Source organism: Brachyhypopomus gauderio, unplaced genomic scaffold (genome assembly GCF_052324685.1).
Source record: "Brachyhypopomus gauderio isolate BG-103 unplaced genomic scaffold, BGAUD_0.2 sc75, whole genome shotgun sequence".
NCBI classification, from domain to species: Eukaryota; Metazoa; Chordata; class Actinopteri; order Gymnotiformes; family Hypopomidae; genus Brachyhypopomus; species Brachyhypopomus gauderio.
The window spans coordinates 59391-80919 of NW_027506896.1; the positions used below are offsets into that span (position 1 = coordinate 59391).

Below are 21529 nucleotides of genomic sequence, written 5' to 3' on the forward strand. Positions count from 1 at the left end.
ATAGTTTTATGGTGTGTCCCTGATGAATGAATATGTTCATAATATATAAATCATTACAATATCTAAGTTTATTAGCTATATTAAGGGGGATAACAAAAGTATTTTTGACATTCTTACACATGAACCTTTTACCAGCTGCCATGGTTGCAAAATTCAATATCAAACTCGAAACTCAAATAAGTGCAAACACGCACGCACAAACACACACACACACACACACACACACACACACACGCACACACATACCCACCCACTCACACACACACACACACACACACATACATACCCACACACACAAACCAACCCACCCACCCACCAGAAAAGAAAAATAAACATAAAAGTTTGTTTGCACCAAAATAAAAATAAATAAAACAATACAGTTAACAACAGTGCCTTAAATATTCTGTTACTTTTTTAACCGTTCTAAAGTATAATTGTTAGTGTAACTACATTTACAAAAAGCTTATATAAACAAGTTGTTGGTAAAAATGCAGTCAGGGGGAAAAAAAATCACACAATAATATATTAGTACTTTTTTTTTTACTTCTTTCATACAGCTTAACTGTACTGGAGGACACTTTCTCTGAGGTCCAAATGACGTAGCACCACAAGACGCCCTCATGTGATTGGGCTGTAGTACCGGTGCACAGGGGCAGACCCCTGGTGTCCTCGCCCAATCTGTTACGTCTCCTCGCGGAAGAGTTCAGTCCACTGTGAGGGGTCCACAAAAACAGCACAGCAGCCACTGTAGCACCACAGTCTGGGCAGGAAGCACTCCACCTTCCAAGAGTTGGAGGCTCGGTTGAAGACCTCCACCTCCACACTATAGTCCCCCTCCATGCCTTTCCAATGGCCCCCCGTCACATAGAGCTGCTCTCCCAGAACCACCAGGCCTCCGTTCTCATGGAGCATGTGAAGGAACTGGATCTGGGGAAGAACACGGTCTTTCCTTATTTCAGACAAAGAGTTTTTCATTTACGGGTGTTCAGTGAAGGATCCATTTTTAAAGAAAAAAAAATGTTTGTAGTGAAAATGTAAAAACTCACTTTTTGCCACATATTGGCTTCTGGGTCATAGAGGTAGACCTTTTTGGTGTTGTCTGCTATCAGATAAATGACCCCGTCCATAGAGACGGAGCGTGGGGATGACAGGTACTTTGGAATAAACGGAGAGCAGACAATACTCCAGCTATCTGTGTTAAGAGAAGCAGTGGTTGTGTAAGTCGTAGTGCTCGGGGCACTAAGGATGCATGGGCATACAGCTGCAATGAGGATGGCACACAAGACAACACTGAGGTCACGGAGCTGCAGAATGTTACGATGGTACTGTTGCCACATTCATTCGCTTTTGTGTGTAACAAACATCCCATGAACATGTTGCAGACACAGTTAACTGCACCTTATATAACAGGTGCTGTAACTTCTGCTGGCTGCAGTAAGCGTGTATGACGTGCAGGGTATTATCTGTGGTGACTCCTACCTATGACGGGGTTGTAGCACTGCAGTGTCAGGGCGTTGTACTTGACTGCACAGGAGCCTATAACATAGAGCTTCCCCAGACACGCGGTGGCCGTGAAGTTTGACACGTATTTTAGCGCAGGGGCTGTGAGTGCCCAGCCGTCACTGTAGGGGTCATAGTGCTCCACCTCCACCACGTCCATCGTTGTGCCTGTCAATAAAAAGACACAACACTCTCAAAACGCTCTGGAAGAGGTGCATAGCTGAAAGCTATCGCCCTGTCCTGTAGATAAGATCATTCCTTTGCTCCACGGTGTGTAAATAAGGGACAGCTTCTCTGAAGACATCAGCAGGCCTTCTGGAACAGTCCGCGGCCTGTTGCTCCCCGTTTGTTTCCTTACCCCCAATGACGTAAATCTCTCCATTGAGGGTTGCTGATGTGTGGTTAGTGCGGGGCCGCAGCATCGGAGCTACTGTAACCCACCGGCCCTCCCGAGTGATGTACTTCCAGGTCTCTGTGGTTGACCAGGTGTTGGACTGCGAACCTCTGGATCCTCCTGCAAAAGGCAAAACCAATTTAAGTCATAAATATATTATGACCCCCCCCCCAAATATACTGACTAAAATCACAAAGTCTTTGAACAGTTAGCGTTCCATTAGCCAGTGCGTTGTAGGCTTCACATTTCTTAAGTGGTTCCAGTTCTTATGAGAATCCTGGGGAGGGTTTCTGTGTGGTGAGAGAGTGTTTTCTTTCATCCTCTCCAAACCCTCCATGGAGATGATGTTTCATACATATAATACAGCTTTCAAATACAGGGAGGGAAACCATAAATCTGGCTGGTTCCTGCTCCAGAAGGCTCAGCTGCCATAAATACCCCCAAAACACCCAGAATCTTCATGGGCTTCGTTTCTGTTTTCTTGGTAAAAATAGAAACTATCATCTGCACAGTCCTTTGGTCTCTGTATTTATTCGTTCCTCCTGTTTCTCGCACAGTGCAGTTCAGTTCGAAGCACAACAAGGCACGAGCTTCAGCTCACCTGTCACATACACGTCGTTGTTTAAAGAGACGACAGAATAACCCCACTTGTTGTAGTTGGGAAAGTCAGGAAGCTGGTGCCACAGCTCTGTGAGGAGAACAGACAAAGGGGTTTGAGATCTGACTAGTAATGAAGATGCTTCTGTGGTAAAGAGAAGGCTAACAGGAGAAGAGTTCTGGTGTCGTACTCACGAAGTTTTGTGTTGTAGAAGGCACAGTTCTTGGGATGAATTCTTGCATCTCTTTCACGATCATCATCATCATCATCCTCATCATCAGAGTCATCCAGCGAACGGCCGCCTATCACAAACAACACTTCCTGCAGGTTGTGGGGTGTGTTTCGGCAGAGGCCCTGTTCTGATTCACCTGGTTTTGTATTCACTTTCTACAATAACAATAAGAAAAACAGAAAAACAAAACATGCTACAAGCCGCATTTAAATTTTATAAGGGTGGAATAAAAATGAGTTCATGAAAAAAAAAAGCAATAGTAGAAAGCAAGCGTGGCATGCTGACCTCTCTGCAAACATCCTCTAGCAGCTGCCTGCAGTCCAGCGAGTCCTGAATCAGTGGATCTTTCATTAGGGTGTCCATGAGGTAGGACACAGGCAGGTGCGGAAGTCTCGCTAGCCTCAGCAGCTCTGGCAGGTGACCCAGGCGGCTGTCCCTGCGGTGTCTGACCCACACCAGAGCGGCCTCGGCCCAGGCCCGATCGTCCCGCATCTGCAGCCTCTCGTCCTTCAGGTAGGCCACCAGCTGGTTCTTCTCCAGCAGCAGGAACTCCTCGTGCTGCTGCACTGCCTCAAAGTTCTCCAGCAGGAAGGCCTTGGCTTTGGCGACCACCTCAGGACAGCCATGGATCTCCCCAAATTCCTGGATGCCCAGACAGTTGCTGGCGTCTATCTGGTGCTGAAGGTATCGGCTGCACACAGCGCGGACCGTGTGGAACTGGAGCTGGCTGGATGTGCAGATCAGGCCCTCCACGTTCCCCTGGTTGATGGTGAGTTTTCCGGTGTAGGCAAAGTTGAGCAGAATGTTGAGCACATCGGGGTCTACATCGTGAAGCTCCACGCGGGCAGCAATGCTCTCCATGAAGTCCCCTGAGAACATGGAGCGGAAATAAAGGCTGCAGAGGGCCAGGACACCTCTGTGGCAGGGGAAGTCCCGCCCCCCGGCACTTAGAGTGACATCCACAAACTTGGGCTGAGAGCAGAGAGAATGTAGGCCCTCCAAGATGCTCTTTGGATGAGAGGAGAGGTAGAAGTCCAGGTCATCCACGTTACGCACCATGATGAAATTCTCTGGCTCCGTGACAGATGGCCTTCATGGATTTCAACCCAGCTAATACTTGTGTTAACCGTTTACCTGCACAGAGATAAGAGGGGCGTCTCAGACACAATGAAAACCATAGTTATCCAGAACTGTAGGAGACTGCTAATATTACCATGAGCCACCAGCTATTATCATTGCTCTCTGAGACACAGTAAACACTTTTGGAGAAGCCCAAATGAAGGAATGAAGTCATGACAGCAGGCAGAGGTCAAAAAGCCAAGAATAGTTTGGCTGTTGGGTGTTTTGTTATAGGATTTCATACAATTATTTAAAGGAATGCAAAAATATGGCACAGGTAACCTTACTTACACAACACACAATCAACATGTCTAAGGCACAGATATAGATTTAAGCCTTTTTAAAACCAGGAAATTGTTGATGGGTTTAATGATGTGTTTAATAATGTTTTCATGTCACATACCGAATTGTCTCTGGTCTGTTTAGTTAAATGTAAATGTAATGATGTGATAATGCTGATCATCATGTGAGGTTTTTTTTTCCTTTGTAAATGATTTTTGTTGTTTTACTCCGAAGCAGGTAGAGACAGACACAAAGATCTGGTACTTAGATAAATGTTATGATAAAAATAAAATGTGACCTTACCTGTGAGTCAAATGAAAGCAGATATCACACATTGTTTGGAATAACACGTCTAAAAGACTGAAGATGTTTGCGGCTGCTTGTCGATCTGGAGCACAGACCTCTTCTGCCAGCCCAGAGAGATAGCATACGATAACACACGTGGCTGTTTTTAGTACAGTCAGTGCTCAGATTCTAAAATAGTATAGACAGAACTTCCACCTGCTCTTAAAGGGACACACACACACACACACACACTCACACTCACACTCACACACACACACTCTTGGATATGCTGAAGCTGGTCAGATGATGGTTCATTAAATCATTTGAGTCACAAGTCACAACTAGCCCACAAGTGTGTCAGCATTTGTTTACCTGATTACCGAGCTTGAAATGTACAGTGAGCCTTAAAAGGGAATTAAGGTGGAAATGAGGTCAAATTCAAAAGCTACATCAATACAAATGTTTATGAGTCCACTTAACAGCATATTAATCATTCTAACATATTAAGTCACAGGCTTAAATCAGTGCAAAAAACATGCTCAGAAATATTCACCCTTTCATCACGTCAACAGCAAACAAAAAAGTAATAATAATAATAAATTAATTAATTACAAATAAAAACAATCCCACCTTCAACAATTTTGTTTAAAAAATCCTACCAAACATCTAAACTAAAACTACAAGGTATACAATAACATACAATAACATACAATGGCAGTACTGCTCATACAAAGAAACCGGGAACAAAACACATGGTTATGAATTTACAGAAAGATCAGAAACGTGAAAAGGGCATGTCCATACTATTCACAGTCAAAGTCAAAAAGCTCTGCCTCCTTTTCTTTCCAGAAGGCAAAGCTCCTGTCAATGTACTTGCAAATCTCATCATTGCTCAAACTGCTAATGTCTGGGCTTCTGTTCAGGGTATCTCCCTCATCTGGGGTTGGACTTTGGATAATGACCTTGGGCACTGGCCTCGTCTCTGCTGGAGGGATCTTATCTGGGTCCCTTGTCTCCAGTTGGCCGGATGTCTCACCAAAGAACCTGAGCTTGATGTCCTCAAACCCGTCCCTCCACTCCCTGTTCCCAGTCTCGATGTCCTGGATCACGGCCTTGTGGAAGTCGCGAACCGTCTCCCAGCTGAAGCGGCCCACGTGGTCGAACACCTCGAAACACAACAGGTGCCTCATCTTCCTCTCGTCTGAGGACAGGTCCTGCTCGAGGATGTGGAAGTAGCCCAGCATGAAGAGGTCAAGGGTCAGGGTGTCGTACTCAACAGGCGCTCCTCCCATGCGGGGCAGGAACTGCTCAGGCGAATAGGCGGCCTGCTGCCGATTGAGGCGGCGGATCTGGCGTGAGGGAACGATGGAGATCATGCTTCTCCAGTTCCCGATCATCTTGTTGATGGCACTCCTCTGCTTAAAGAACCGCCCCAAGGAACCGTTCTCCATCATCTTCTTGGGCGAGATGTCCAAGCTCGCCTTGCGCTGAACCTTGCTCCTGTCAGTCATCTCCAGACCGTCCACGCTAAGCTTCCTCTGGGCGTTTTTCACCGCTACAGAGTAAGCAGACTTCTTCCAGTGACCCAGGAACAAGACTACGATTCTCTCCTTACGCAGGCTTGTGCTCTCCATAACATCATTGACTTCACTGTAGTCGATGCCTGAACCGTTCTGCTCCACCCCTGTTCCCAGAATGCTCTTCTCTGAGGCTTGGCTCTCGGGTGAATCTTCCTCCGGTGCAGACGGGTTGGTCCTTTCTGAGTGCTCGGCTTCGGGCTGAACTTGATTCTCAAAGTTGGACTTCAGATTGCGCACCGACACCCCAAACTCGTGGATCTCATTTTCAATCTTCTCCCTCCGACCCCTGGCTGAGTTCTGCCTCTCAAAGTTCTGAGAGAAGACGGTCACAAGCTCGGTGTTAAGCATTTTGCAGTAGGGTTCGTCTGTTAAGTTAGTCAAGAGCAGAGACATGCTCTTCACTATGCCCGATATCCTGTTGCACCACACGGGCAGGGGAATCTGTGTGTTGAGGTCCCTGTACTGAGTGTTGACTGTAATGTTGACAATGGGTGCTGGAAGAATGTTCCGTAGTTCCTCGGCCAAGCGTGCCAGCTCCATCTCATAGCCCTCACAGTGCTTCTGCATGGACACGCTCTTGATCTGCTTCTCCAAGTAGATGAGGTCATCTTCAGTCAACAGCTCCCCGAAAGGACCCAGAATGGCATTGTGGGCCTGAGAGTACCTCCAGCTGTCCATCTTTGCGTATCTACTTCCATTCTCCTGTTTAAGCCACATTACAAAATAAGAGTCATGACTAGAGGTCTATAAGCAGACTTTTGTTATGTTTGATGAATCCACAATGTTTACCCTTCTTCTCTGAGCCTCGTCATCCAGCAGCCTGGCCTGGAGCTGCCGCACCATCACCTGTCTCTTCCACTCGGCTATGGGTCTGCTCTTCTCGTCGTGAGTAGGCACCAGGTAGTCGATGTCACACAGGTTAGCCTCCTCTGTGGGCAACACCACCATCTTGTTCTGACAAGAAAACCGAACGCAACAGATTTTTAAACATCTGCTTTACATCAGAGGGCACTGCTGATGCTTTGGTGCCGATTGGCTTTGTGGTTAAGGGAACTGTAGCTGGTTCTTTTATTGTTTCTCAACCCAAACATATCTCAACCACAAGTCAATGCATTACTCAATACGCTACAGTTAAATTAAATTAGGCTAAATTCAGTTCAAATTCAATTTAAATCAATTTTATATGTTTAGTGCTTTTTACAACAGACACTGTCACAAAATAGCTTTATGGACTGTCAGTTTCCATTCAAAGTGCACTCAAATGGTAGCTAGCAAACTCTGTGCAGTGGGAACAATTATGCTTTGTGATAATAAATAAAGCTTGCAAATTCCCGTACAACGATGGTGAAGTTTTCTGTTAGTCCGGTCTTCTTGAGAGAGGTGATGGACTTCAGCTCTCCCAGTTTCATGTCACTCAGCAGTTTCTTCCCTTTCTCAGGTCCGGATCTGCTCACGGGTCTGGAGTTGAAGCCCTTCATCACTGCAGAGACACCAACGTTATTTATTCCCCATCATGTGTTTCTGCTCACGGTCCGATCATATTTACACAGGCTGATTAACATTTACTCACTACTGTGGAATTCAGTCATTAAGGGAAATGAAGGCAGAATGAAGCAGTGATGACGTCAGCTCCCGTGAGCAGCTGTCTGTGCTGGGGAGTGAGCATCACTGTGTGATGTGGCTAACGACCAGGCCCCCTGAGGCTCTCTCACCCGTGGTGGCCATTTGGATGTGGTGGATGCTGCTGGTGACGCCCTTCTCCTGGGGAGCTGAGGTGGAAGGGGTGGAGGAGGAAGATGGGGGCAGAGGAGGGGCAGGTGGAGGGGCAGGGTAACGAGCCTGGGGGGTATCTTCAGTCTCAGGGTGCTGGAGGAAGAGATGACGTGACCGTTTATTGCTCATTCCAGATGTGTGTACATCACATAGGATGAAAAATATGAACAATTTGTATACAAGGTCTGTGATTCCTTAACTGGTGTGGTTTACTACATCTGAATCGCCATTGAACATTTGTTTTAGTCTCGGCTTTTGGGCATTATCAGGGCCTGGACATCTCAAATGGAGATGAAAGAACAGCGCACTGAAACCGACACACTTTACACACCGCAGCTATTTCTGCTGAGCATTATGGGATGCCACAGGACACACCACAGCCTGTGTCCAGCATTAACGGGGACAACCTTAAGCCTGTCCATGTCTTGGTGTGCTTCGCTGATGTCTCTGTAGTAATCCCTCACGCTGGTCTGCCACGCCAGCGCTGCCGTTTCCCTCGGCTCCTCCTGCACGGGGCCGCTCTCCTCCACGGGGCCGCTCTCCTCCACGGGGCCGCTCTCCTCCACAGGCAGGGCGGCACAGTGCGGCTGCGGAGAAACCACCAACAACAATGAGCCTGGTGCCACCACGTCCACAGCGCAGGATGAGGTGGTGATGGGTACACCGAGGTACCCATACGAGGGGTTAAAACAGCTGCAACAAAGGCAAGATGCCGACGCTCAGCACGGAAACACTTGGATCGGCCTTAACCGACCAGTCAAGTCCTAACTAAGTCTGTGCAAAATGCATATCAAACGTGGCCTTCCGAGAACGCCCTTCACAACACGCGCACGCAGGCATGAACACACGCAGCATCAAAGGGGAGGCCGATAGGTGCCGGTCCTCATCGCCGTGTGGTGGTCCCGTTCATGTCCTCTCCCAGGGCACTTTGATGTCCAAACAGCGTAAAACGCACTGTGACACGTCTCGGGGCGCGTCTTCCCAGAAAACTGCGCAATCCGTAAACAGATAAACACTCGGGTGGTGGAAACTCGGATATGATGATCAGAGGGAACAAAACAGAACCTTGTCCTTTTTTTCCGTGACCTCTTTCACGGCAGTTCAGCACCGTCTCTCATGACCATCTGCTCCTGCGAGCGGGTTTAATCAGAGCCAGTGGACAGCACAGGGCATTTGCTTCCCATTATCCCAGCCACTTCTCTCCACAGCTAGTGCAGGAGGACGCTGCAGGCCTACAGCCAAACCCCCTCCACCCATCCCACAGGCCACACAGGCACCGATAAGACAGCAAGAAGCTGAGAGACACAGTAAAAAGCCCCTTGATGCGAAACACTCTACATGTGGCTGTGCTATTGATGGGACACACACTTAGAGATAACACCACCCAGAAACCAAGCTACTCCAGACGTTGAAAAAAGAGAGAAGGGGCCTCTTTGAGCTTTGAGCAACAAAAAATACACATGCATTTCCTGAATGAGACACCTCATGTGTTATGATGTTTTAAAATGTCCGAAAGAGTCTGAATCTTCACATACATCATCTGAATCTTCACCTACATCATCATCTGCCTGAGGTACTGATGTCCAAAAACCTCAGCATGGCCGGCAGAGCCATGACATGCTGTTTTCACACATAATGTACATAATACAAACTTTAAATAAAGGCTTTAAGACCACCTACTTTTTGTTAACATTTAAGCAGCATATGGCATTCTAAATCCCATTTACACCTTGAGTCAAAGGAACTGATGTATCTGAAAGTGTCTGAAATAAGGAAGGTTGACTGAAAATGCCACGGAGTGTCTAAGCTAAATCCTCACATTGTAAACACGTTCATGCTGACCTCATAAAAGAAACGATAAAACCAGACCCATTCTATGAGGTCTGTAGATAGCATGTACACATTCTTTCCACATAATCACTTACAACATTCCTGTCTTACACATGCACAGCATGTATTCCTGTCTTCTGCAGAGTAGTGCATTTCTTTCTTATCCTGCCCTGTCCAAGGGTAAAAAAAGTGGCAAAGAAGGTAAAACACAGGACACACAGCACGAGAACATTTACATCGGCCTCAACCGACCTTTCTTGTCCCAAGTCCTAGAAGAATGAATGTTAAAATGTGGCCCTGCCTAGAACGCCCTTCACCACACACACGTTTACACACACATGCGTGCACATGCCCATACGCACGGATGTGCACACGTGTCTACCTGCACGCAGACCCATGAACGTGCCACATCTGTCAGCTCTGAGATGACTATAGCTAAAAGGCAGTGATGGCACAGGTTTCAGTTACTGTAACTAGAGAAACTCTACACACTGTCTTTAAACACAGCTCAGAATAACAACTCTGCTTTTTGCTTAATTAGAAGCTAGAAGCTATTAACATGCCACACGGTAACAAATATTCATGTATGAAAAAAGATGATTTTTTAAAATGGTTAAAATAAAATATGGTAAAGTTGGTGTTGGTAATTTTCTTTTTGAGGTCCACATAAGCAAAATAAGTAATGAAGAATATAACGTCTGATGAGCTAAAACCTGATAAGTGAACCTGCTGGATATTACACACCTGAGAACTCTTCTCATGTAGAACGTCATCTCATTTATCTCATTTATCCATCTAATGATCAATAGTCTAGAAACTTTAGACATTTGACTAAAAACACAGATGCATAAATAGTAAATACATGAAAATAACAGAATAACATATAGTACTCTGTGATAAGACATTAGCAATGCACACACACACACACATTATATATATATATATATATATATATATATATATATATATATATATATATATATATATATATATATTGCAATTAGCTTTATAACTATGGAAGATGCTGTTACTTACAAAACCCCTGACCGCCTGAAAGTTATCCACACAACCTGTGACTGCTGAGTCACCAGCGATGTCTACCCACCGACACACAATCTGGAGATCAAAGCCACGAGTCGTTCTACACCATCAACATCACCACAACCACTGTTGGCATGATGCCACTACAGCCAACAAACAGCACGCTCTGATTGGGTGCCATCCTTGATTCACACAGAGGATTGGTTGTCCAGCAGCATGACTAACGGGGGTTCGAACCAATAGCCACATGGAACAAATGGCGGCAGGATGGAAAGGAAGCGGGGGGTGATATTCGAATCAGCTGGGAAGCAGAGAGACACTGAATCCCCTGCTTTCCCCTGCTTGTTTTTCCACCGCCTGGCCCAGCTCCGAGCAGGCGGCTACCATGTCAGGGGCTCTGGCAAATCATCACTAACGGAAATAATCAGTAATCGATAGCACATGGGTCCTTGGAGATTAGGCAGGAAGGACAGAGTGTGATTGGGTTTTGAGGCGACCTCCATTAGCCTTTGTGGCCTGAAATGACAGACGACTAAACACTTGGGCCAATCAGATCCTTTAACATTGCCAAAGTCAAATGGTATTGCATGCAAACCCTCAATGTACCACTTATTAAGTTAGGACAAGGCACAGCACACTGGATGCAAGCAATTTTTCTTCAGAATAGTCACCCACATCACTTTTATAACACATTCGCAGAGAATCCTACACTACCGTTGGACATTACAGTGCAGTGATGAATAGGAGAATCGTACACATTGGTCAGTGAGCCTCTTGGTTGGAGTGTCCGTGTCAGTGTGACAGGTTTTGACCTGTCCATGCTGGTAAATATCACACAGATCAAGTGTTGACAAATTCCTCAGATGTGTAACCAACACACACATTCAGTTTTTTAGAAAACCTACCAAACTGATTGGTATGGTGGGAAACAAACAAAACCGTTGCATTTAGGGTTGGGATGACTGTGACGACCCCTGCATGGATCATCAGAATGCCTTTCATGCACTCTGAAATTCACACCACTTGCACTTGCAGTAAAATCCTGCTCTTCCAGGAAGAATCTCTGACACACTTTTAACTGTGGGGTAAACACAGTCCAGTGCCAATATCTGACCACTATGGTTCAAACAATCTGAACATTCTTGCAGGCTCAATGAGAAACATGCTTGAGGATTCTTCTTCAGTAATTAAGAGCATGTTACATTTGTAACACAGCTCTCTTATCGCCCTCTAGTGGTTGAGTGGTAGTGTGCTCAAGATGGATTTGAGGTCACTGATAACTGAAGCAGAGCATACCTTTAGAATCGTACATATTTTATACAATAAACAAATCACTCACAGAAGCATTAAAACAAAATGAATAACACCACCTCAGCTCAGTTTCCAGGATGCTTCACAACCCAACCGTACGACTTGTGGGTAATATAAAGATCCTATGAGTACCCCAAAGAGACACATTTAAGACAGCTGGCCTCTTGGCCCCCTGGCTGAGAGGGAGAGGGGGGGACCCACAGATCTGTGCTGTAAAATAAACCTGTGCTCTGCTTGTTTGATTACAGCTGTCTCAGGAAAAATGGCTCTCGCACGTCGAGCAGTGGACTGCTCCCAGGGAGGGTGACCTCTTTGGGATGAAACCCAAACATGAAGAAATGCCTAGCACGCAACTCTTTGGCTAGTGGCCCAAACAATCCATTACAGGCACCATGAGGAAATGAGAAGACCTGGCCCAACCACATTAAGGTGGAACGAAACCGTACAAATGGCATGGTAACTTACAAACCCTACTAATGGCATGGTAACTTACAATCCCTACTAATGGCATGGTAACTTATAAACCCTACTAATGGCATGGTAACTTACAATCCCTACTAATGGCATGGTAACTTATAAACCCTACTAATGGCATGGTAACTTATAAACCCTACTAATGGCATGGTAACTTACAATCCCTACTAATGGCATGGTAACTTACAATCCCTACTAATGGCATGGTAACTTACAATCCCTACTAATGACATGGTAACTTATAAACCCTACTAATGGCATGGTAACTTATAAACCCTACTAATGCCATAGTAACTTACAAACCCTACAAATGGCATGGTAACTTACAAATCCTACTAATGACATGGTAACTTATAAACCCTACTAATGTCATGGTAACTTATAAACCCTACTAATGGCATGGTAACTTATAAACCCTACTAATGGCATGGTAACTTATAAACCCTACTAATGGCATGGTAACTTACAATCCCTACTAATGGCATGGTAACTTACAATCCCTACTAATGGTGTGTTAACCTACAAACCCTACTAATGACATGGTAACTTACAAACCCTACTAATGGCATGGTCACTTACAAACCCTACTAATGGCATGGTAACTTATAAACCCTACTAATGGCATGGTAACTTACAAACCCTACTAATGGCATAGTAACTTACAAACCCTATTAATGGCATGGTAACTTATAAACCCTACTAATGGCATGGTCATTTACAAACCCTACTAATGGCATGGTAACTTATAAACCCTACTAATGGCATGGTAACTTATAAACCCTACTAATGGCATGGTAACTTATAAACCCTACTAATGACATGGTAACTTACAAATCCTACTAATGGCTTGGTAACTTATAAACCCTACTAATGGAATAGTAACTTATAAACCCTACTAATGGCATGGTAACTTACAAACCCTACTAATGGCATGGTAACTTATAAACCCTACTAATGGCATGGTAACTTACAAACCCTACTAATGGCATAGTAACTTACAAACCCTATTAATGGCATGGTAACTTATAAACCCTACTAATGGCATGGTCATTTACAAACCCTACTAATGGCATAGTAACTTATAAACCCTACTAATGGCATGGTAACTTATAAACCCTACTAATGGCATGGTAACTTATAAACCATACTAATGACATGGTAACTTACAAACCCCACTAATGGCATGGTAACTTATAAACCCTACTAATGGCATGGTAACTTACAAACCCTACTAATGGCATGGTAACTTATAAACCCTACTAATGGCATGGTAACTTACAATCCCTACTAATGACATGGTAACTTATAAACTATACTAATGGCATAGTAACTTACAAATATGTGCCACAGAGGAGGTATGGAATTAAATATATTTAAAGTCTTTCTGAAATACCAAATTACATATTATGAAACTAGATGTTTGGACCACTAAGAGGAGAAGGTAAACAAATGTAATTAACACAAACAATGTTCAGACAGTAAGGGGTGGAGAAACAGACTATTCAAAGAACTGATCAAATTATCCTAAACTTTGAGAATCATTTACCTTCTTTTGTAGGAAACCAATTTGCTTAAGCCATCCTAGTACATCATCTGGCATTTTTTTCATGATCCTCTTTGCCCTCACTCTCTACTTTGTTTTGTCTTTTAGATTTTCCAGTTTTGTTTTACCATGTTTTGGAACTTTTTTTTAATTTTGACAATCCCTGTTCACAAGGTGTGGGCCGCACAGATGGGCTACCCTTGGCTACAGTGTCAATCTATAGGATGAGTCGGTCAAACAGAGAAGGCAACAATTAGATTCAGGTTTTATGCCAACACACATTCTGCTCTCTAAGCCTTCTCCTAGATTGGATTTCCATTTCCAAGCATTGGAACGGTGAAAACCCTGAACCTGATCTCTATGGATCCCATAACCAGTGCTACCTGAGCCAGGCCTGTGGAGAGAAGGTAACTGATAGGCCCTCGGATCGTAAAGAGTGCAAACAGCAGCATCAGATGCCTCTCACACACACACGCACACGCATACACACACACACACACACACTCAGTAATTAGCTCCCTATTGTTGAGACAGGGTGGATCATTTCTAGAGATCGGTGGTACCTCAGTCGTCTAACATCATCGAGATACAAGATCCAGACTTCTCCAGATACTTTTATTGCACAGCTGATGAAGGACCTGTCTGAAAGGTCTTGTTTCTCTGGAAACCTTGTGTGTACCACTGCAATTTTGAGTACACCTACATCATCACCACTCTATGACTAGACATGACATGGTTGTTCTGATTACCTCTAAGTCAAAAGCCACCAGCAAGCTACAGTGATTCCAAATTGGTGACTTATGATATTCGAAACCCTAATCGTCATATACCTACTTCGTTTCACTCACTATTGGAAAACCACAGTAGAACTGACCCACAGTCAATGCACACATGAAGATAGAGGAATGTTTAGAGTTCAACAGCTGAGGAGTCAGAACACAGTATGCGGGTTTGTATATCATAAAACCAATTTATGACACATCGTTATAGGGTTGAACTGACATCACATGATCTTCAGCCCTCATATAATCCGAACACATCACTAATTCTGAATGATCCCCTTGGCACTTGCGCTCTGCACTGGAGAAAATCTGAGACACTACCTATATATCAATCACAGGCTGAGGTTTTATTAGCAGAAACAGCTGGGAATACAGTTTGTCTCAGGATAATTCTTCCGAATGTACTGTGGATGCACTTATTTTGACACGTAGTAAGAATGGTTCCAAATAATAATAAAAAAAGGTCACAGTGGGTTGCAATATATGATAACACATGAGTGTTCCCATGCAGAATAGCCCGTGGGTTTGTGGATGAGCTCCTGAAGTGGACACTGTTTTCCTGTTGGGTTGAATGTCAGTGCCCTGCCTTGTTCCTTTGCCTCTGATCAACCGGAAAAACATTCATGGCTCAAACTGAAGTACATCTTTCTCACATGTTTAGTTTAAGGTCTCCTTAGTGACCACTGTGATTGCTCAAATGTCCAGCTCAAAAGCCCCATTTCAGGCATGGTCTGGGCTGTGGATATAAGGCCAAGAACACGAAAGCTCCCAGAAGGAACGGAGGTGTCAATCAAAACAAGTAGGGTGACCGAGCAGGTAGCCCTGGGGTTGCGGGGTCACAGGGTCACAGGGCAGGAGAAACCGAATACTGAGAGTATGAATTCCATACAGGCCATACCTTTAGTGAAACCGATCCAGTTTGGTTGGAGAATGACCCAACACCACCTGATTCTGCTGCTTTTAAATTATGTTTTTAAGACTCACGGTTTTTTTGAACATGACCTATGCAGTGGAGATTTTCCCAGTTCTCTATTGTGTTGTGTTGATGTGATCCACTGTTATAATGTTATATTTTGAAGAACTAAGACAGGCAGCTGGTGGCTTCTGGATGTCTCCACATACGCAGAAATCCCAGTTTAAGCCCATGGTGCTTCTGCAAAGTGTAATATTGCATCTGATACTGGGTTAAGGGAATAACACTGCTCTTCGGTCAACACGCCCTAGCAAATGAAATCAAGCTAAAACAGTATCGAGGAATTGATTCAGAACACAAAATGTGGGGCTGTGTTCAGCAACCCTGCAAGAAAAAAAACAAAAGTCAAAGTAACAGAAGTGAAATCCTTTCTGTTTTAATGAGTGTAGTACATTTACATGTAGCAAGCTGTTTTGCCTCATTAAAGAAACAACACTGTTTAAATGACATTACACAGAGTGTAGTAGTTAAATGTGCATGAGGGAAAGAGAGAAAGTATTAGTATTTAGAACTGTGATACTGTACAAAACCAAAGGTGAACCATCAGGCCAATTAAAAGTGAACATGGGACACCAACAGGAACAACTGATATGAAAGCACCTCCACCCCAGAACAACAGCTGAGTCCCTCTACGCCAGAATCCGTTTCTGAGTCTCCACACACACACACTGCTAATAAAGGGATTTATTGACAGACAGATCCAGTGGAAGAGAGAAGAGCAGCATGACTTACATTTCTCTCCACTAGCCGCAGGTACCGGCAGCACTCGTAGTGGCCGTTGTAGTCCGCCAGTTCTGCTGCCGTCAAACCGTCCACATCCTTCTCCAAGGGCCGCACCCCGTGCCTCACAAGGACTCTGCAGCACTGAGAAGACACGGTCAAATCATTCCTCACTAGCAGTTAAAGTAAAAATAAAGTAATATAGTGTATAATATATGGTACATAATTGAATAAATAAGGTATCTCAGGTTTCATCCAATCATAAGCGAGATATCTGACCATGCTCAAGACCCACACCTCCATCTCTCCGTTCTCCGCTGCATCGTGTAAAGGAGTGCCACCCCAGTAGTCCTTAATGACCTTGGAGCCCATGTGCAGCAGCCTGTCCAGGATGCTATGATGCCCCCTACTGGCAGCATAGTGCAGTGCCGTGGCACCTTCCATGTCCTGACTGTTCAGACTGATGTCTGTGAAGGAGATCTGTGAAAGGACGAGTGAAGTTGGACCAGCGTGGAGTAATCAGACTCTTGACATCTAGTGTTTCAGACCAAAATACGGAACAGCTTGGGGATTCACAAATATATTCTTAGGTTCATACATTCAGCATAATAGAAAACCCAAGTCCATCTCCCTGTCGACAGGAGGTAGTGGAAAGAGAACTGAGGACCAAGAGTTTTGGCAAAAGCTCCACACCTGTCTTCTCAGGAAGGTTACCTGATCCTGCAGAGCTGCAGAACCATACATTCCTGTGTAACCCCCTGCAGCATGCTAGAAGCTTCCACGTACAACCTGCCTGGGGTCTGGTGTTCAGCCCAGGACCACTGCTACCTACCATATGTGTGTGTGTGTGTGTGTGTGTGTGTGTGTGTGTGTGTGTGTGTGTGTGTATGTGTGTGTGTGTGTGTGTTTATGAGATACACAGAGAGAGATATAAATGGGTGTGTATAGTATATCTCACCAGCCAGAGAACAAGAGCATGGTGGCCCATGTGTGCGGCTGTATGAAGAGCACTCATGCCATCCTTGGCTCTGAGATGCACGTCAGCTCCACAGTCCTTCACCAGATACTCGACCACGGGCAGGTGCCCCTCCTGACTGGCCAGGTACAGCGGTGTGGCACCACTCAACGTCTGATGGTTCACACACCTGGAAGAAAGATGCACCACCAGGTGCAACACCTGTTAAAGGAAAAGGGACCACTGCCAGGGAACTACACCCTAACCTTGTAACCCTAAATGACCTCAGGCCATCAAAGACCTTCATGGAAGTAGATGTATTTCATTTTTAGGATTTTCTGTTCTTTGCTAATGTCTGATTTGAGTGACCCCCCACCCCGATGGCCCTTTGAACCCTGCCGCTCAGACATTTCCCTCTTCCTGAAGTGCCACATCATTTGCTTATTCAGCTGTTGGACCTGTGTGTGGCCGAGTGAGATTTGCTCATCTGATCCAGTTATAATCTTGCCATATGCGATAGAAATTGTGAGGTGTCAATGCACAATACACTTGTTGAACCTAAACATGAAATCTCTAGTTTGTACTGATGGTTAAATATAGAAAAGGTTGCCAGAAAATGACTTTTCCAAATCTGTCAGGGCTTCTACATTGGGACCTAGTGTTAAGCACCAAGAATTACACCTGCAAAACCAATCAGTGTCTTCTCTATTAATCACACTGGGTTTATGTAAAGTTCAGGCAATCTCTTGAGTGTTTGGAAGCCTTGTCATATCCAACCACAATCTGAGATCTGCAGGTTTTAATTTACCACTCAGAAGCATTTCTCTGTCTTCTTTTGTGACTGGCCCATAATTTGCTCATGGGAAATCACGTAATTATGAATACCTACTGTCTCTGGAGAAACTGAACACATACAGACTACAGGCCACAGGCTGGGTGTTTAGAACATTAGAGCTCTTTAAAACAACAGGACAGCTGTTAAGAACATTACAGCTTCCTTCGAACATTAGCATTTTAAAACATAAGAAGTAATTAGAACTCTTAATTTATTTCTTTACAGATCTCATTCCAGTCTTCTCCCTCCCATAATGGTGTGGATGGAGCATGCAGCCCCCCCCCCCACACGCCTGTAAAACGTCAACTGCTGGACCTGGGGTAGCAGTAGTGAGTGTTGCCCTCACGTGAGCTGGGGTAGCAGTAGTGAGTGTTGCCCTCACGTGAGCTGGGGTAGCAGTAGTGAGTGTTGCCCTCACGTGAGCTGGGGTAGCAGTAGTGAGTGTTGCCCTCACGTGAGCTGGGGTAGCAGAGGTGAGTGTTGCCCTCACGTGAGCTGGGGTAGCAGTAGTGAGTGTTGCATGGGGCAGACGCACAGGCCTCATCTGCTCTGCACCTGCTAGTCTTTAGCCACTTGTGATTTGTCGTCTCTCAGGACTGATATCACAACCACGTGCCCGATCTCGTACAAACGCGCTCACGCAGTCACTCACAAACGTGTGCACACGTATTTGTCTGTGCCTATCCATGCATTACTGTCTCAGTTTCCACTGCTGACATGCCACTGAGGCATAAAGGATCTGTATATACACAGTCACAGGAAGTTAAGTGTCTGAGAGCCCTGTAGGTTTACACACAATCTGATAATGTCAGTTCAAGATGGGTAAGGCATTAATTCACCTCCCCTACTCCTGTACCATCTAATTAACCCAAGAGGCCCTGAGTGGTTATCCAAGGAGCATTAGGTCAAAGTCTACCTGCCCAAGGTGAGAAGTGAAACAATGGAGTAAAAAGGTTGCTTCATTAAAATATGGCTAAATATTATATCAATAATTATTAAATCATTAAAATATTAAATTCCCAATGCTCCCTACCTCTAAATTGTGTTCTTTTTGTGCTCATGGAACTACTCATGCTTAATTTTAGAGAAACATATACATACACAAACAATTATACACACATATAACAAACATACAAAAAAGTGACACACTGGTTACATTCTAAATCTTTTTCCTATTACAAAAATGCACTATACAGTTCGTCAGCCATTCTGTAGTGGTGTTCAGAACATTACGGGTACGCTTAACTCCCTAGCTTACTATCAAGTACCCACAATGCACTGCATTTTTTATTTTTCTTCTGAAGTAAGCGTACTCATTTACAAGCTGATTAACATGCTAAGTATGATGGAAAATCTGAGCTCTCCTACTGTGATACTGCATGTCTTTTAAACATTATCCACCATGCTAAAGCTAATGGACAAGAATTAGCATATCATTTACATATACGTGGCACCATATTCTAAGTGGGGGCCATGTGTCGACAGGTAGCCTCCTACCCTGGATCTCGGCCAATCAGAAGTTTCAGACATGTAAGGTCACCCTTGGCAGCGGCATAATGGGCGGGGAGAGCGCCACAGTCAGTCTCCTGCTTAGCCCCGCCCCCAAAAGCCAGCAGCCAGGAGACAACCTCCACTTTCCCAAAGCGAGCAGCAAGATGGAGAGGAGTCGCACCCGCAGCATCCTGGTCCTGAAAACAAGACCGAGTTTTAAGATGCACAATGTCATTTCCTGAACAACAGTGAACAAACCTTTAAAACATTGCAGAAGGAACTATCCTTCTCAAGTTTTATACTGAAGTGGTCATTTCAGGGAAGTGACTATTGGGTTACTTCTTTCACTTAAGGTCGTGTTGTTTACATTGTAACAGTGTTGTACGTTACATTGTTTACATTGTAACACTGTTGTCCTACATTAGTTACCCTGTCACTTCATTTGCCAATCACAAACCTGGAAGAACATTCTGATACCATGAGATCACGTCATCGCACGAACAGCCCAGCACCATCGTGCAAACACTGCAAACAAGTACTGAGCTGCTCGCCATCGTATTACTCCAATCAAATTAGGGAATCCATCTTTATTTAATCACGCTGAGGAAATGACCATTAATAATTCAACCCTTGTACAACTTTGACCTCATGTTGGCATACGTGGACAACAAAAAAACGAATCCCTCATCCACATCTTCCTGACAAACTCCTGCTAGACCACCAACTTGGATTAATGTTATCGCTTTAGTGAACGATAACAAGGCACCTAAAACATGTACTTTAATTGAAACCAGCCGGCTGTAAATGTGATCAAGAGGTTGTTGAGGTTAAAAGAGCTGGTTTACATTAGCGCGAGTAAGGTCTGTGGTGGTGTCTCGGAGGGGCGGTGTGGAGCACTGCCTCCACCAGTAAACAGGCCACACGGGAGGGTGGAGCACACGCCCTGAGCCCCGCTGCTGCTGATTAGCCCGGTCATGCAACACTACTGGACCACGAGCAAACAGAAACCACGCACACGGTCCTGCAGCCGGGCCCCCCACCGACCCCCACCGGCCCCCGATGAGGTGAAAGCCTATATTTAGAACAGGTGGCAATGACTAGTGTTATTTAACACATGAGCTCATGATGTTGTTAGCCTTGTTTACCGTATGAGTTCACTATGTGCTCAGGAAATAAGGGTGTGAGAGCTTTAATCAGGCTCAAACTGCTTTTAAACTATATATCCACTATCAGCGCTAGCACTGCAAGTCACTCACCAGCAGTTATGAATGAATTCCGTTATGGTTCAGCTAGTGAAACGTGAGCCTCACTCAGGTCCAGAAGATAATTACTTCTAGCCACACTAACCCCCGGCAATATACTTTGTGCCCGATACAAAAGATGAAACCACCGCCTATCAGGTTGCACAGGACACTTTATACATCTTCTCCCCACACCTGTGTAACCCTAGACGACATCAAGCCCATATCAAACACCTCTCACCTGCACGCTGCATCCCGCACACTGGACCAGCCACTGCAACTCGCGCATGTGGCCGGTTGCCGCGGCGTCGTGGAGCGGCGTGGCGCCATTCAGTGCCCTGCCGTCGGCCGCCAGCCCCGCCTCCAGCACCAGGAAGCACAGGCAGTCCAGACGGCCGAGACGCGCGGCGTGGTGGACCGGACCGGCTCCCTGTCCGTCCGCCACGGCTGCCGTCAGACGCCCGGCTGCGGCCAGCGCCCGTAAACACTCCAGGTCCCCGGAACGGGTGGCTGCGATGGCCTCCTGTAGCACCATCTCCTCCACGCCGTACTCCCAGTGCTGGAGACCTG

General features: G+C 45.2%; 2 protein-coding genes across 2 annotated transcripts; both read right to left on the bottom strand.

Annotated features, from left to right (window-relative positions):
- Nucleotides 1-44: 44 nt before the first annotated feature.
- On the bottom strand, nucleotides 45-4577 carry klhl30 (kelch-like family member 30). Its single transcript, XM_076990473.1, has 8 exons — nucleotides 4429-4577; nucleotides 3010-3858; nucleotides 2687-2879; nucleotides 2496-2582; nucleotides 1859-2014; nucleotides 1480-1668; nucleotides 1047-1192; nucleotides 45-927 (listed from the first exon to the last, which is right to left on the bottom strand). The coding sequence occupies exons 2-8, from the start codon at nucleotides 3781-3783 to the stop codon at nucleotides 682-684; spliced, it is 1791 nt and encodes a 596-aa protein (XP_076846588.1). The 5' UTR covers nucleotides 3784-3858; nucleotides 4429-4577; the 3' UTR covers nucleotides 45-681.
- A 132-nt stretch (nucleotides 4578-4709) lies between these two features.
- On the bottom strand, nucleotides 4710-21494 carry espnla (espin like a). The gene is made up of 10 exons (XM_076990472.1): nucleotides 21201-21494; nucleotides 19725-19915; nucleotides 17396-17582; nucleotides 16735-16917; nucleotides 16450-16581; nucleotides 8171-8350; nucleotides 7703-7856; nucleotides 7328-7470; nucleotides 6780-6944; nucleotides 4710-6692 (listed from the first exon to the last, which is right to left on the bottom strand). Exons 1-10 carry the CDS (start codon nucleotides 21492-21494, stop codon nucleotides 5214-5216), a joined length of 3108 nt encoding a protein of 1035 aa, XP_076846587.1. The 3' UTR covers nucleotides 4710-5213.
- Between the last annotated feature and the right edge of the window lie 35 nt (nucleotides 21495-21529).